The 18,108-nt window shown below is 42.7% G+C and overlaps 1 protein-coding gene across 2 annotated transcripts in view; it reads left to right on the forward strand.

Moving 5' to 3' along the window:
* Nucleotides 1-12,109, forward strand: part of etnk2 (ethanolamine kinase 2) — a 32,494-nt gene extending 20,385 nt beyond the window's left edge. The window contains exons 7-9 of one of the 2 annotated variants that reach the window (XM_061785605.1): nucleotides 5,483-5,643; nucleotides 5,738-5,811; nucleotides 9,547-12,109. In XM_061785605.1, the coding sequence (XP_061641589.1) occupies nucleotides 5,483-5,643; nucleotides 5,738-5,811; nucleotides 9,547-9,619 (308 nt within the window). In that variant the 3' untranslated portion in view covers nucleotides 9,620-12,109. The remainder of the gene's footprint in view (nucleotides 1-5,482; nucleotides 5,644-5,737; nucleotides 5,812-9,546) is intronic. The other variant, XM_061785604.1, reaches the window with a different exon arrangement.
* The last annotated feature ends 5,999 nt before the right edge of the window (nucleotides 12,110-18,108 follow it).

Below are 18,108 nucleotides of genomic sequence, written 5' to 3' on the forward strand. Positions count from 1 at the left end.
TAATTCTGAGTTGCATCAGAACGCCATACCTACTGTGAAGTATGGGGGTGGAAACAATATGCTTTGGGGCTGTTTTTCTGCAAAGGGACCAGGACGACTGATACGTGTCAAGGAAAGAATGAATGGGGCCACGTTTCGTGAGATGTTGAGTGAAAACCTCCTTCCATCAGCTAGGAAATTGAAGATGAAACGTGACTGGTGGTGGGGCTCGAAGGCGAGCGCCTGGTGGCCGGGCCTGCACCCATGGGGCCCGGCCGGGCACAGCCCGAAAGGGTAACGTGGGTCCCCCTTCCCATGGGCTCACCACCTGTGGGAGGGGCCATAGGGGTCGGGTGCAGTGTGAGCTGGGCGGTGGCCGAAGGCGGGGACCTTGGCGATCCGATCCCCGGCTACAGAAGCTGGCTCTAGGGACGTGGAATGTCACCTCTCTGGCAGGGAAGGAGCCCGAGCTGGTGTGTGAGGTCGAGAAGTTCCGACTCGATATAGTCGGACTCGCCTCCACACACACCTGGGGCTCTGGTACCAGTCCTCTCGAGAGGGGTTGGACTCTCTTCCACTCTGGAGTTGCCCATGGTGAGAGGCGCCGAGCAGGTGTGGGTATACTTATTGCCCCCCGGCTCGGCGCCTGTACGTTGGGGTTCACCCCGGTGGACGAGAGGGTAGCCTCCCTCCGCCTTCGGGTGGGGGGACGGGTCCTGACTGTTGTTTGTGCCTATGCACCAAACAGCAGTTCAGAGTACCCACCCTTTTTGGAGTCCTTGGAGGGGGTGCTGGAGAGCGCTCCCGCTGGGGACTCCATTGTTCTGTTGGGGGACTTCAATGCTCACGTGGGCAATGACAGTGAGACCTGGAAGGGCGCGATTGGGAGGAACGGCCCCCCCGATCAGAACCCAAGCGGTGTTCTGTTATTGGACTTCTGTGCTCGTCACGGATTGTCCATAACGAACACCATGTTCAAGCATAAGGGTGTCCACACGTGCACTTGGCACCAGGACACCCTAGGTCGCAGTTCGATGATCGACTTTGTGGTCGTGTCATCGGACTTGCGGCCGCATGTCTTGGACACTCGGGTGAAGAGAGGGGCGGAGCTGTCAACTGATCACCACCTGGTGGTGAGTTGGCTCCGATGGTGGGGGAAGATGCCGGTCCGACGTGGCAGGCCCAAACGTATTGTGAGGGTCTGCTGGGAACGTCTGGCGGAATCCCCTGTTTCAACTCCCACCTCCGACAGAACTTTGCTCATGTTCCGGGGGAGGCGGGGGACATCGAGTCCGAGTGGACCATGTTCCGCGCCTCCATTGCTGAGGCGGCCGACCGGAGCTGTGGCCGTAAGGTGGTCGGTGCCTGTCGTGGCGGCAATCCCCGAACCCGTTGGTGGACACCAACGGTGAGGGATGCCATCAAGCTGAAGAAGGAGTCCTATTGGGCCTTTTTGGCCTGTGGGACTCCTGAGGCAGCTGATGGGTACCGGCTGGCCAAGCGGAATGCAGCTCTGGTGGTCGCTGAAGCAAAAACCCGGGCATGGGAGGAGTTCGGTGAGGCCATGGAGAAAGACTTCCGGACGGCTTCGAGGAAATTCTGGTCCACCATCCGACGTCTCAGGAGAGGAAAGCAGTGCACCACCAACACTGTGTATAGTGGGGATGGGGCGCTGCTGACCTCGACTCGGGACGTTGTGAGTCGGTGGGGAGAATACTTCGAAGACCTCCTCAATTCCACCGACACGCCTTCCCATGGGGAAGCAGAGTGTGGGTTCTCTGAGGTGGGCTCTCCTATCTCTGGGTTTGAGGTCACCGAGGTAGTTAAAAAGCTCCTCGGTGGCAGGGCCCCGGGGGTGGATGAGATTCGCCCGGAGTTCCTAAAGGCTCTGGATGTTGTGGGGCTGTCCTGGTTGACACGCCTCTGCAACATCGCGTGGACATCGGGGACAGTGCCTCTGGATTGGCAGACTGGGGTGGTGGTCCCCCTTTTTAAGAAGGGGGACCGGAGGGTGTGTTCCAACTACAGGGGGATCACACTGCTCAGCCTCCCTGGTAAGGTCTATTCAGGGGTGCTGGAGAGGAGGGTCCGTCGGGAAGTCGAATCTCAGATTCAGGAGGAGCAGTGTGGTTTTCGTCCTGGCCGTGGAACAGTGGACCAGCTCTACACCCTCGGCAGGGTCCTCGAGGGTGCATGGGAGTTCGCCCAACCAGTCTACATGTGTTTTGTGGACTTGGAGAAGGCGTTCGACCGTGTCCCTCGGGGAGTCCTGTGGAGAGTGCTTCGGGAGTATGGGGTACCGAAGTCCCTGATACGGTCAGAGTTTGGTCCGCATATCCGGCAGTAAGTCGGACTCGTTCCCGGTGAGGGTTGGACTCCGCCAAGGCTGCCCTTTGTCGCCGATTCTGTTCATAACTTTTATGGACAGAATTTCTAGGCGCAGCCGAGGCGTAGAGGGGGTCCGGTTTGGTGGCCTCAGCATTGCATCTCTGCTTTTTGCAGATGATGTGGTTCTGTTGGCTTCATCAAGCCGTGACCTCCAACTCTCATTGGAGCAGTTCGCAGCCGAGTGTGAAGCGGCTGGGATGAGAATCAGCACCTCCAAATCTGAGACCATGGTCCTCAGTCGGGAAAGGGTGGCATGCCATCTCCAGGTCGGGGATGAGATCCTGCCCCAAGTGGAGGAATTCAAGTATCTTGGGGTCTTGTTCACGAGTGAGGGAAGAATGGAACGGGAGATCGACAGGCGGATCGGTGCAGCGTCTGCAGTGATGCGGACTTTGTATCGGTCCGTTGTGGTAAAGAAAGAGCTAAGCCGAAAGGCGAAGCTCTCAATTTACCGGTCGATCTTCGTTCCTACCCTCACCTATGGTCATGAGCTGTGGGTCGTGACCGAAAGAACAAGATCCCGGATACAAGCGGCCGAAATGAGTTTCCTCCGCAGGGTGTCCGGGCTCTCCCTTAGAGATAGGGTGAGAAGCTCGGTCATCCGGGAGGATCTCAGAGTAGAGCCGCTACTCCTCCGCATTGAGAGGAGCCAGATGAGGTGGCTGGGGCATCTGATTCGGATGCCTCCCGGACGCCTCCCTGGTGAGGTGTTCCGGGCATGTCCCACCGGGAGGAGACCCCGGGGACGACCCAGGACGCGCTGGAGAGACTACATCCTTCGGCTGGCCTGGGAACGCCTCGGGATCCCCCCGGAAGAGCTGGATGAAGTGGCTGGGGAGAGGGTAGTCTGGGCGTCCCTGCTGAAGCTACTGCCCCCGCGACCCGACCCGGATAAGCGGTAGAGAATGGATGGATGGATGGATGGACGTGACTGGGTCTTTCGCCATGACAATGATTCCAAACACGGAGTGGTTTTGTAAGAAGCATTTCAAGGTCCTGGAGTGGCCTAGCCAGTCTCCAGATCTCAACCCCATTGGAAAATCTTTGGGGGGAGTTGAAAGTCTGTGTTGACCAGCGAAAGCCCCAAAAAATCACTGCTCTCGAGATCTCCATGGAGGAATGGGCCAAAATACCAGCAACAGTGTGTGAAAACCGTGTGAAGACTTAGAGAAAACGTTTGACCCCTGTCATTGCAAACAAAGGGTATAACAAAGTATTGACATGAACTTTTGTTATTGACCAAATACTTATTTTCCACCATAATTTGTTAATAAATTATTTAAAAAATCAAACAATGTGAATTTCTGGATTGTTTTTTTTTTTTCCTCATTTTGTCTCTCATAGGTGAGGTGATGAAAATTACAGGCCTCTTTCATCTTTTTAAGTGGGAGAACTTGCACAATTGGTGGCTGACTACTTTTTTGCCCCATTGTAAAGCTATTTGACCTCAACATTTTGTTTTTGATTTTTTGGAAATAATAATTTTTTACTTTAAGAGCTGTGGAATGTTCACGCAGCAACCATTTTATGCACTTTTTCTGTATTGCCAATTTTAAATGTCCTATTGTTGAATAAAAGGATGGAAATGGAAAGAATATTTAATTTTTTTGTTAATCCATTTGATAGAGTAATCTAAAAAAAATTATTGACAGGTTAATCGATTTATTAAAATAATCGTTGGTTGTAGCCCTACTATCAGAGTTTTTACTACATACGAAACTATGGTATGCCATGGTGGTCATGCTGCTGTAACTCCTCAAAAAAGGGTGCGACCAAATCATGTGGAATTGGTTGCACCAGTGCTATCGGTGCAAACGGCAGTCCAGAGCCCTGTTACAGCTGCTAAAATGTCTTAGAAGTTTAAGTTGTACAGTGGAACCTTGGTTCATGAATGCCCTTGTTCATGAACACACAACGTGACCATCGTTCACTCCGCTCCTGTTGCAGTTCCGTTGAGGTCTGTTGAGGTCTTACTGGCAGGGCTGGGCACATGATGCGGCTGCCACCACAGCTGCAGTGCATACTGCTCATCCGCACTCGGGCACGTCCTATTTCCATGAATTTTAATGGCAAAAATTGCTTGGGCTCACAAACAGAGACTCAGAAATAAGGTTCCACTGTACTTTGTATATTTACAGGGGTAAGTTTACCATGTACAATTGTAGTGACAATACAAAAATTGTGCATTATTGAGCCTTATTATTAGCTTTTATCAATTAAATGTTATTTGCTTCACATTTTCCCACCCTGAAGTTCATTTAACTAAAAAGACGTATAGAGACGCCAATGTCCCCGATCCTTAAATTAGATTTTCCACAATGAAAGCGTTAATTATTTCAAATTTACACTTAATTCTTAAGTCTACTATTCAGGTCTTAAAAATGCCACATTGTTGTCCAAATGCATCAAACCTGCTAACTCAATATAGCAAGTCAATAGAAGGTTTGTTATAGAAGAGGTACAGTGCTGTTTTTTTTGTTTTTTTTTGCACATTTATCACCCTTAAATGGTTGAGGTCATCAAACCAGTTGTAATATCGCACAAAGACATCCATCCATCCATTTTCTGAGCCACTTCTTCTCACTAGGGTCGCGGGCGTGCTGGAGCCTATCCCAGCTGTCATCGGGCAGGAGGCGGGGTACACCCTGAACTCGTTGCCAGCCAATCGCAGGGCACATACAAACAAACAACCATTCACACTCACAGTCACACCTACAGGCAATTTTAGAATCTCAAATTAATGCATGTTTTTGGGATGTGGGAGGAAACCGGAGTGCCCGGAGAAAACTCACGCAGGCACGGGGAGAACAAGCAAACTCCACACAGGCGGGTCCGGGGATTGAACCTGGGTCCTCAGAACTGTGAGGCTGACGCTCTAACCAGTCGTCCACCGTGCCCCCCGCACAAAGACAAACTAATTAAATCTAAAATGTATTTTGAAATTATGATTTTATTTATTGGAGGAAAAAAATACTCTCTTGGATTTGAATCCTAAAATGTGGGGTCCTTAAACCTGCAGATACCCTGAATAAAGGAAGGATTGCAATTCTCAATTGTGATGATGATTCCGATGGTACGACATATGCATGACAGACTGATCTAATTTTGTAACTAGGCATGGCAGAGCTGGACTATGGGCTGTACCCAAGTCGGGAGATGCAGATGGACTGGCTCAGATTCTACCTGCAAGCTTATAAACTTTTCAGCAAGAAAACAGAAGAGGTCAGCGCTAAAGAACTGGAGACACTCTATGTGCAGGTCAACAAGTTTGCTCTGGTAAGGAAGCCTACTTTAGCTTAAACACAAATCTGTTCCATCCATTAAAAGACTGTGATGTCACTGAACTGAAATCTGTTTTGTCTCTTTGAAGGCTTCTCACTTCTTTTGGGGTTTCTGGGCCCTCATTCAGGCTAAATACTCCTCCATTGACTTTAACTTTCTTGGGTAAGTGACAGTGTAGTTGTGTGTGTCAGAAAATATACAGAACCAAAAGGAAACCAACCTGCCTAACCTGCTTGGTAGAGTCCCCCTTTATGTCATGCACACAATGTAGAGCTTAACTCATTTACTGCCAGCCTTCGCAGTTAACATGGATATTTGCCTTCTAAAGCCGTCAATGGCAGTGAATGCGTTAATTTGAGATTTAAATCATAGCTGAAATAGTGTATTATAGTCTTAGTCCTTCTAACTATACTGTGTTATGAGGTGCTGTTATCACAATAACGAAGCACAGTATTGCATCTTGGTAGAAAAACGTAGTGACATTATCTGTTTTAATGATTACAATTGTATAACAAGTTTGTAGTTAGCCAAGAGACAAAAACAAAGCTGTCTATAGCTCAATGCGGTCGTCTAAAATGTCATACTTCAAAACATGCACACTCGGAGTCATAATAACCTCTTAGTTACTTGGCACACCCAATGTTGTCCAAGTTGAGCCATTGCTTTCTGGTGAATTTGGAGGTTGACCTCCATTATTCCATCTTGCATTTAAACAGCATCAGAGAATGATGCTACCACCACCTTGCTTGACAGTTGGTATTGTATACTTTGGTTTGAAAGCCTTACCTAGACTGATCCAAACATATTCTTGCTTTGGTCTAATAGCTCAGATGTTTGTTTTGCCTGACCATGCAACTTTTGTCGAGAAGCCATTTGAGTGGTCAGGGAAGCTCCTCCTTTTCGATCATTACTTGGTTCTGTTGTCTTTCCCACTAGTCATGGGTGCTTGGTATTGTGAAGTACTGAAATGTAAGTACATATAGGCCTACTCGTACTCTGTCTGAAAAAATAAGTATTGAGATATCCCTATTCTATGGTATTGTACAGTGTAAAAACAAGTTCACGTCTGAAGTAATTATTTTCGATCATAACACAAAGCAAAAAATTGACCGAGCGACAGCTCATACCTTGTAAGTTGTGGGACTTATAAGTCAAGGTACCACTTTATATACATACGTGGATAAAATTGTTGACCCCTGTCTGTTAATGAAAAAACACAATGGTCACTGAAATATCCAAACTGACAAAAGTAGTAATACAAAATAAATTACTGAAGTGATCCATCCATCCATTTTCTGTACCGTTTATCCTTACTACTGGTCGCGGACGTGCTGGAGCCTATCCCAGCTGACTCTGGGCGAGAGGCAGGGTACACCTTCAACTGGTCGCCAGCCAATCGCAGGGCACATACAGACAAACAGCCATTCACACCTACGGACAATTTAGACTCTTCAATCAATCTTCCGTGCATTCTTTTGGAATGTGGGAGGAAACGGGAGTACCCTGGAAAAAACCCACGCAAGGACGTTGAGAACATGCAAACTCCACACAGGCGAGGCCGGATTTAAAGAGTTTGAAGTTTGGCTTTTTATTGAAGAACATTTTTATTTTTTAAGGTTGTTTTGTTGTTGGCCTTTGAAAAAATACTTACATAAAAAAGAGAGGTAGTTGGAGATGGATAAAATAGAAGATAGAGAGACTGAATAATTCATGTTATCTATTTAAATGAAAAACAACAAACAAATACTGATGTCTTTTATCGCAAATTAGATTTCTCATGTGTTAATAATATTAAAGTTTGTTTATTCCAGATTCAGTGTTTACGCAAAATTTAAGTTTGTTGTCATATGATAAACTTTAACGCTACATTTCTGCAGAGAAGGGAAACATGCACATCGCAGTTATTTTTCATTAAATATTGAGTTTGGCCCGCGACGTCCCATTTTTTATTTTTGGCCCACCGTGAATTTGAGTTTGACGCTCCTGATCTAGAATGATACGATCCAAAATTTTAGCCAAAAATTCAACCAGTGTGACTGGGAAATGCATACCTCCATACTGGACAGTACAGGTGACATTTCCTAAATTCGTTTGTTTCTTGTAAAGGTATCAGGTCAAATTAATTACAGACATACAATAAACAACCATTAATGGCAAATGCATTCACACTTTATTTGACTAAAGTTGCAACGAACATCTCTTCAGGTTGGATTAACAGCAGGTTTACCTGCTACTTCTGATGTTGTTTTTTAACACAGAAATAATCCAAATGTTGAGAATAAACACACTTACTGTAATTAAACACAAAACTAAAATGTTCCAATCTATTTATTACTACCCAGTAGTGGTTGCGTAGCTCTGAGTAGATTGTGATGTGCAACTACTATCTGTCGTGTTAGCGTTTTGCTGAAGGATTTCCATGATTGAATTTTATACCTTGGCTCAATTATGTTCACCAACATTTTAGCTCTTGTGCTGCCATGAGGAAAACCTGGTTGAAATGTCTCACAAATTGCCTCACTTGCTTCTTGGTTCCTGGTGATTGTACATTAACTTAGTTGCTTCAAGCCACTAGTTGAATTTAGCGCTCTGCTCAAAGTGGCATTTCCTGCACTGCGCATGCACCTCTCCCATGATCCACTGCACACCTTTGAGGGGTTAATGGGAGATGTGGTTTGTTTCTCAGACCAGCCCACTCAATAGCGCCAGAAAAAAAAAAAAAAAAAAAACTACGGTCTTTGCTAGGCCTGTGATCCCCTGCGACGTCATAGACAGGAAAACATCAGTAATGCTTAACATCTTTATCATTTAAAGTGCTAAAAACACACACACACATTCATATAAAGTCTGACGTGTTTAAATCCAATGCATTCTTCCTCGTATCGATGGATTACCTTTTAAAACTATTTAAATGAATATATTTTTTTGTTCAGAAGGCTAAGTAGCTGAGGACAGATCGATCCAATTGGATCGTAGGAGTATAACTCGATACATCGTTTTAATGAATGAATCGTTACACCCCGACTTTCTACCGCGGTGTCCTAATTGGTCATCTCGCGTGAAGTCAACCTTGGCTCAAACAACAAGAACAGATGATGTGATAGGACAGTAATATAGGTTGATCTTGGCGTTCACCTTTAATTTCCTTGGAGGTTGTTCTGGGCTCTTTGAATACCGTTCGTAATATCACCCTCTTCAATTTGTCATTCATTTTCCTCTTGCGCCCGTGTCCAGGGAGGTTGGCTTCCAATCCTGTGGACCTTCAACTTCTGAATATGTGCAACTGTAGTCACAGGAACTTGAAGCTGCTTGGAGAGAGACTTATAGCCTCCACCTTTAGCATGCTTGTGTCTATAATTGTCTTTTTAATCTCCTGAGACAACGCTCTCCTTTGCTGTCTGTGGTCCATGTTCAGTGTAGTACACACCATATCACCAAAAGCCACAGTGACGACTTGTCACTCTTAATATATTCAAACTGACCGATTATGAGTTTGAAGACAACATAAATTTTGAAGATGCCATCATTTTCATCCAGGCCTGTTTTATTTGTTTTTTTGCCATGACTCTGAACCACAATTCAAAATCAGAGGTTAATTTTCAGGAAACCTTTGTCAGGAATTTAACTGTTTGCTAAATGTCATTTTCAAGTTCTTTTCATTGCGGGTTTTTCTTTCATTAACAGAAACGTCCTCATCTAATTGTTGTTTTTCAATATCATTGATGTATGTTATCTCGTCATTCCACCAAGCAAAATGATTTTTTTTGTAACTGGTATATGTGTCTATGACAAAAGCAAATCAATCAGTCCAGCAATAAGAACGGTTGCGAACCTTTTTATTGGAACTTGGAGCTTTACTTTGTTTCTCTGTGCCCGTGTGGTGTTTGTGTCTCACAGGTACGCTGTGTTGCGTTTCAACCAATATTTCAAGATCAAGCCCACAGTGATGGCCTTGAAGATTCCAGAATGACAGGAGACGGACAGACGTCCAGTCATGGGAGTTCTCCCTTTGGACCGCTGCTTGTTCTTGATGGTACTTTGCTCTGCAGCAAACCCTAAAAACTTTCTTCATTCCTCCCAAGCTCAATATTTGTCACAGAACTGAAATGTGCGGTACAGATGTTTGCGTGAGCGCTTGCTTGTTTATGACTGTGTCTTGTTTGTCTTACAAAACTGGATGTCCTGCTTCCAGGCAGATGAGCCCTCAAATAGTCTTGCGAGTTTGAGAGAGCTCACTGGCTACACAGTGTTTGTCACTTCCTGGTAGTGGAAGTCACAAGAGAGGCTGCTCTGTGGAACGCCTGTGTTCCATCGCCAGGTTCCTCCTCTGCTCAACAAGGCTCTTCTCGCCATTGAAAATGACACAAAAGTAATATTTGTCATGTCTGCACAGTAGCGCCTTTCACTGCTCAGTGCTCTGAATTAGTGCCTCAGCAGCCATTAATAAGAGCTGTAGTAGACACAAGTCTGTGTGCCCAACATTGTAGGTTTTCTCTAACGACCTGCAATGTTTGGAGATCTGCAAAATGGAAAACCTGTTCAACGCCTTGTAGCAACCATTGGGAAAAGCAGTGTATGCATATTTGTTCATTTATTGGAAGACTCGTTCAAGATCTCAGGTGAAGCAACCACATCGACGGTGCAGTGACGCTCCCGTATGAAGTTAGATGGGATGTGACCTTAAACTGCATTTTTCCACCATCTTGACTTTTATTGTTGCAATGTGCCGCTTTGTTGAACTTTCCAGCTGAACTGACCAGACCTCATGGAAAATCACCGCTTCGGTCACCTCGAACACTGAGCTCAGAATGCGTCCTTCTCCTCACTTTGCTTTCAGAGCCTTTCCATTTAAACAACCTCTAAAAATGCTTTCCATAAAATATTCAATTTTATCAGACGGTCTGATTTATGTAATAATTTTGTAAAAATTGTGGTCTGGAAAATAATACAAGTGGAGAAACAAGATTGGAAAAGACATTTCTGTGACTGTCTTGATTGGTGCATTTAGAATAGTGATTTAACCCTTAGGGTCAATCTGCTTGGTAAATTTGCTGACAACGACCTAATGTGAGAGCTTGCTAAATACTCTGGTTGAAATCCAGGCTCCACAAGTACCAAGTAACTTTCTCTGTTCATTTTATAAATGTAAACACTGTGAGTGGACCTCATTTGTTAAATTTGCAGGAGGTTGTGGGCTCTTATCTGCTTGCATTGGTTACCTGTGAAGGAGGGGACGTTAAGAACATTGTGGCATACTCTTAAAGGAGCTGCAAAATATTTCAACTAAAAATAAATAATTGCTGCCCTTAATCAGCCTTTCAATGTGAGAAACGCATGGTTTGTTAATCTGAAAAATCATCTTTAATGCTTCAATGGGAGCAGTTTCAGCTTTATTTTAACAGAAGCAGCAGTTAAAGGCACAATATCACTGCAAATTCTGCAGACTTTTTCAAGACATTACTGTTGCACTACCATATCTGTAATGGGACCACACACACTCACCTACATACGCGGCAAGCGAGGGACCTACAGTTTAATTGTTGAATGCAGTATGGGGACTTTGTGTGAACCATTATTTTAAACCTGGATCTGGTAATGTTTGTTGGTATCTTTTCCTCTTTTTTTTTTTTAAATGAACTACTGCATTGTCAGTGTATGTGGTTAATTGGGTGTCTGCTGATATAATGGAAATTTGCCCAATTGCGGTTGAGGTTTTTGCACTGATATGGATGTTTAGTCTTTATTTTTGGGTTTCGATATGGCTTTGCTTCCGACACACCAAAAAAAATATTAACGAAAGCTTTTTGTTTTTAAATGTCAAGCTGTTCCATACAACTATTTGTTTGTTCAACACCCCACAAACCAAGTGGATCAGCTTAACTAAATTAGCAGAATGCATTTGTGTGGAACAGCCTGACATAAAAAAAAAAAAAAAAAGCAAAATCAATTGAGCTCTTTTCTGAGTGCTGGGTCAGGTGATAAATTCAGCAAGACAAGTGAAATACTGTAACTTTGCATTTGATTTGTCTCATTTATTGAGTGACTCCAAAATTGTCTTTGACTTTGTTGAAATCCTACTGAAACACTTGGTTTGCTTGCATTGCTTGCGTTTCATTGGAGATTTGGACATGATTGGTCTTGATATGATTGAAGATCTTCATTCATGATAGTGATTCATTATTATTATTATTATTTATCTTATAAAGGATTATTTTTCCTTTGTATATTTAAAATTTATAAATGCTTTGCCTTGTCATAGATGAGCGATAAAGCCAGTGATGCGTGCAGGTATGTACATGATGAATATACTCATTGACTGCTGAAAGATGCACAAAGATGGAGGGTGTAAATAGTCTGTAAAATGTTTCTGTACATTAATTCTTTACACCTTTGTGGGACTTGCAAGATGTATTTAACTTGTATTAACTAGCCTGTTATTAAAATGAATACAATAAAAATACATGTTTATTTATTGTTTGATTACCACTTTCACCACCCTCACAGTACACTTGTTTTGTTCCTGTCCCTCTGCTACCTGAATGTTTCCCCAGTCTCACGAAGGAAGGAAGCAGAAAACCTATCTGGTGACATTTTATCAAACGTGATCGCTTCGATGTTGGACAAGAACACACACTGAAACGACATCAGTAATTGGAATTCTTCAGCATACAAGAATAAAATGAAAAACATGATAGAATTAAACATAATTATTTAGAGAGCTACACTGTATAGCCAAAAGTATTCGCTCACCTACCTTGACTCCAGAGGTGGGGAGAGTAACCAAGAATTGTAAGAGTATTTTTACTTAGGAATAAGTAAAGTAAGTAAAAAGTAGTCCTCCAAATAATTGAGTAAGAGAATGAAAGTACTCTGGGGGGGGAAATAGCTTCTGATTTATTTTTATTTTTTAAATCAGAGCATGAACGTCAAATAAAATGAATGCGCAAATTCAAACCTTGCTGAACAATATCAATGCAAAAAAAAAAATAATAATCTTGATGAAATTAAATATTTGTAAAATAACCAATTAAGGCAAATTCACCTCTAAGAAGTGGTCTTATATTGTTTCTACGAGTTAAACAGCACAATACTGTTGACTCACCAGGCAGATGAGAAAAAAAAAACAGGAACAAGGCTGCAGTGGATATAAAAAGTATACACCCCCCTTGTTCAAATGCTTGTTTTTGTATTGTCACAGAATTTTGACCAAGATCATTTTAAACCTTTTCCACCGTTAATGTAACCTACAATTTATGCAATCAACTGATTTCTTTTTAGATCGTTTTGAAAGGGGAGGTGAAAATAAATAACTGAAATAAACTTGACTGTGATTGACTTGATGTTTAACTTGCTGCCTTCTTGGCCAGGTCACCATTGCAAAGGAGATGTGTTTTAACTGGTCTTTTACCTGCTAAATAAAGTTTAAATAAAACAAACATAAATCTCATTGCACAAGGAAGCACTCCCTCTTATAACTGGCATGTGGCTGTGTTCAGGAGTCACAGATCACATTCAAACTCATGTTCAATGGGGGTCCACACACACCTGCCACCATTAAAAAAATGTAAGTGAAAAAAAAACGCATACCTAAGGCCTTACAGAAACATTTGCTCTAGCCACTAAAATGACTGAATGAAGAAGCTGTTTGCTGAACAGACTTATTGATAAACTGTGGGTGTGTGAGAGAAAGAGAAAGCAGAGACAGACAGAGAGAGAAAACTGAACGTACCCTAGAAGATGCATGTTTACTGGTGACCTTTATATAGGGCTAATGTTGCTGTATTCACAGCCAAAACAACAGCAAAAACATCTGCCACGTCTTTTCTCAAATTAGAAGCGGGCTGAAATAACCAAGTTTGAGCAATGACAAAACTACGCTGCATGTTAAAGCTGTTGTTTTATGTAGTCTGCAATGTGAACACGAGTCACATGCGGCTGTCAAGCCCAAAAGAAGACTTTGTGTGCGGACATGTGACTTTCTTGTTGTTTGATGAACTTGAGTCAAACATCACTGTGGTAATCGCGGCGGATTGGAGCAACAGTGCCCGATGCGGAAGTCGAAAAGGAACGTCTAAAAATAGATCGCACACACAATTATTGATGAATGAAAGTAGTGAACAGCATGCGGATTAATGTAATGGAGTAAAAGTACCATGACTTCTTGAGATACATACATGAGTAAAACTAAAAAGCATGCTTCATTAAAACTACTTGGATTTGGGGATCATCTGTCATTCGTCCTTGCAGATCCTCTCCAGTTCTGTCAGGTTGGATGGTGAACGTTGGTGGGCAGCCATTTTCAGGTCTTTCCAGAGATGCTCAATTGGGTTTAAGTCAGGGCTCTGGCTGGGCCATTCAAAAACAGTCACGGAGTTGTTCTGAAGCCACTCTTTTGGTATTTTAGCTGTGTGCTTAGGGTCATTGTATTTTTTGAAGGTGAACCTTTGGTCCAGTCTGAGGTTCTGAGTACTCTGGAGAAGGTTTTTGTCCAGAATATCCCTGTACTTGGCCGCATTCACCTTTCCTTCGATTGCAACCAGTCCTCCTGTCCCTGCAGCTGAAAAACACCCCCACAGCATGATGCTGCCACCACCATGATTAACTGTTGGGACTGTATTGGACAGGTGATGAGCAGTGCATGGTTTTCTCCACACATGCCACTTAGAATTAAGGCCAACAATTTATATATTGGTCTCATCAGACCAGAGAATCTTATTTCTCACCATCTTTGAGTCCTTCAGGTGTTTTTTAGCAAACTCCATGCGGGTGTCTCGCACTGAGGAGAGGCTTCCATCGGGCCACTCTGCCATAAAGCCCTGACTGGTGGAGGGCTGCAGTGATGGTTGACTTTCTAAAACCTTCGCCCATCTCCTGACTGCATCTCTGGAACTCAGCCACAGTGATCTTCAGGTTCTTCTTTACCTCTGTCACCAAGGCTCTTCTACCCCGATTGCTCAGTTTGGCCAGATGGCCAGCTCTAGGAAGGGTTCTGGTGGTCCCAAATGTCTTCCATTTAAGGATTATGGAGGCCACTCTGCTCTTAGGAACCTTAAGTGCAGCAGAATTTGTTTTGTAACCTTGGCCAGATCTGTGCCTTGCCACAATTCTGTCTCTGAGCTTTTCAGGCAGTTCCTTTGACCTCGTGATTCTCATTTGCTCTGACATGCACTGTGAGCTGCAAGGTCTTATATAGACAGCGGTGTGGCTTTCCTAATCAAGTCAAATCGGTATAATCAAACCCAGCTGTATGAGTGTCACACCAAAGGGTCTGAATACTTATGGCGGTGTGATATTTCAGTTTTTCCTTTTTAATAAATCTGTAAAAGTTTCAACAATTACGTTTTTTTTTTGTCAATATGGGGTGCTGTGTGTACATTAATGAGGAAAAAAATGAACTTAAATGATTTTAACAAATGGCTGCACTATAACAAAGACTAAAAACTTTAAGGGGGTCTGAAATCTTTCTGTACCCACTGTATGTTTAATATGATGTTGGTCTACCCTTGGCAGCTATGAGTGAGTTTATGGTAATTTTTGCCCATTCTTCCAGGAGCATATTTGTGAGGTCACACACTGTTGTTGGAGGAGAACCCCTGGCTCACTGTCCACTCGAAATCAACTCAAAGGTGTTCTATCGGGTTGAGGGGAGGACTCTGTTGCAGGCCAGTCAAGCTCATCCATATCAAATTCTCGCATCCATGTCTTTACAGACCTTGGTTTGAGCACAGACATGTTGGAACAGAAAGCTGGGCGGGGGTTGATCCCCAAACAGTTTGACTGTCCAAAATCCCTTGGTATGTTGAAGCATTCACAGTTCCGTTCACTAGCGCTCAGGGGCTAATATTTTGAACATTTCCAACTTTGTGGTAACAGTTTGGAGATGTTCCAACATGACTGTGCATCAGTGCACAAATCAAGGTTCAGAAAGACATGGATGAGAGAGTTTGATGTGGATGAACTTGACTGGCTTGCACAATTCTGACCTCAACCGTATAGAACACTTAGATGAATTAGATCAGAGACTGAGAGCCAGGTCTTCTCGTCCAACATCAGTGTGTAACCTCACACATGCACTTCTGGAAAAATTATCATGAATTCTAAATTAGTCTATGAACATGCAGCAACAGTTCCGACAAAAAGAAAATATTTCGTGAACCGCCTGTTATGAGCTTTAGGAGGGCCCCTATGATTAGAGACTAAAGACCAGAAAGAGCTACAGTAGCTCCCTGCTTCTAAATCTAAAACATGGCTTCACCAACCTAAAAGCAATTTTCCTTCTGGAAACTACAATTATTGTGAGAGTATGGTTAAGAACAACACATTTGTAGATGTCCTTTATAGTAATGTCAACAGTCACATCAATTGCAACACAATCTGTATGCTATTAGAACGGGAAACATAAATTATACTATGGCAAAACATTATTAATATGGAAAACATGGGGTGGACTCAACCTTACGAGTGTTGGGTATTGAGGCTATTTGCCTCGATGCCTGGTATGGAGCCAAAATTAAAGGGCTCAAACAAAGAGAGACATTTTGGATTAATTCGTTGACAGCGACTCGCCATCCAGGCCTCAGTGAATATTTTGACCTTTAACCCTTCTTGTGTTCACCTTGAATCATGATACTGTATGTTACCGAATTAATCAGATCTGCTTTTCATTTGTTTATGTGGCTGCCCATAGAATACCCTGGCCAGGAACTGTGATAGAGTATGTGCCACTAATGTATTCATGATTCATTTTTAGTAAATATTGTACGCATTTATTCACGTTAAAAATGCATATTGGTATTAACTACAAGATTTTTCAATGTTTGGATCTTTAACCCTAACCTTTTTTGTCTTGTTGAAGGCTTATATTTGTCTTATTTTAACTTCTACTGACTGTGATGATAGCCTTGCGGTCGACTTGGCATCAGTCCACGGTCCGCCAGTAGACCTCAATCGACTGGTTGGGCACTCCTGCTTTACTAATTAGGTGACTGCTGAAGGCAATTGATTGCATTGCATTGTATTTAGGGATATCAGAGTACAGGGGGCTGAGTACAAATGCACACCACACTTTTAAGTAGGGCTGCACGATATTGGGAAAAAAAATACAGGATAACATACATGTAACGTGAAAACCAGCACAGCAAATTATGCAGTCGAGCACAAAATTAGTTATTTGTATGAAGTCTACCTGTATTTAAATGCAGTGTAATATTGAGCAATAGTCCAGTCAGACATGAAGTTAAAATCATTTTCATGCATAGTTACAGTATACTGTAGTCATCAGCACATTCTTAACACTATTCATTTGTTTTAATCAATTTATTTTACACCTGTTTTCACAAGGCCTGTCAATCAGATGAGTCACACTTTTAAATTTTGACTAATCTATTAAATTTTGACAGTTGTGCTCATATGTTAGATTACCCAGGCAGAATTTCTAAGATGGGTACAATTCTTTAAAGAAAACATGAAGGGCTAGGTGAAACACATTTAATTTTATTTTAATGGGATTAAAATTAAACTTTCAGGCATTTCAGAAAAGCATTATCATTAAACAAAACATAACCATAAATGAATGAATGATGGTTGTTGTTCAGTCATATTTTAAAAAATAAATAAATAAATACAAATATATATTTCTCAAATTCTGCCAGGGTATGTAAACTTATGAGCACAACTGTACATACAGTATATGCAGTCATACGTACCTCTGTCATATTGGAATGAAAGTGTAGGCTACACCTTTTTCATAACCTCTAGGTGGCGGTGACGTTGGAATGAAAGTGTACAGCTTTTTCAAAACCTCTAGATGGCGGCATACATTTATAAAATGTAAAAGCTTTTTCATTTTCCCCTATACCTATGTATAATGCGCACGAATTTTTACAATTTTTTGGGAGGAAAAAATTTGCATTATACATGAGAAATTACGCTAATTACTTGCTTGCAGAATTTGAAGTAATTTTAAAATAGACCCCAATATTTTGACACAAATACATTTTGTGGGGTCAAAATGTCATACGACATCATGTTTTATTTGAATACGTGCAATTTATTTGCTCAAACCATGGTAACATCCTGCCCTGTGACTGACTGGCTGACTGATAGGCTCCTGCTCTCCTTGACCCTGAAAAGGAGAAGCGGAAAATAAAATGGATGGATTGGTAACAGCCTAGTGAAAACTAAGTTGACATTTTGAACAATGCAATGCAAATTAAGTGCTGATGAACACCAATAGGTAATGTATTAAATACATAAACATTTGTCATCGATTAGATGAGCTGTTACCCCAACATAATTGTGATTACTCACTGAAGTCAATTTGTGGTCTAATTTGTGCATTTTTATCCTTGTTGTATCTGTCCCTCTCGAAGGTAGTTTGTAGGACAGGTCACTTGTGGCAATATACATAATATTTTGTAGCTCTTGGTCTTCAACGATGTTAATTGCCCTACATGATGT

This window comes from Phyllopteryx taeniolatus, chromosome 9 (assembly GCF_024500385.1).
Source record: "Phyllopteryx taeniolatus isolate TA_2022b chromosome 9, UOR_Ptae_1.2, whole genome shotgun sequence".
Taxonomy (NCBI): Eukaryota; Metazoa; Chordata; class Actinopteri; order Syngnathiformes; family Syngnathidae; genus Phyllopteryx; species Phyllopteryx taeniolatus.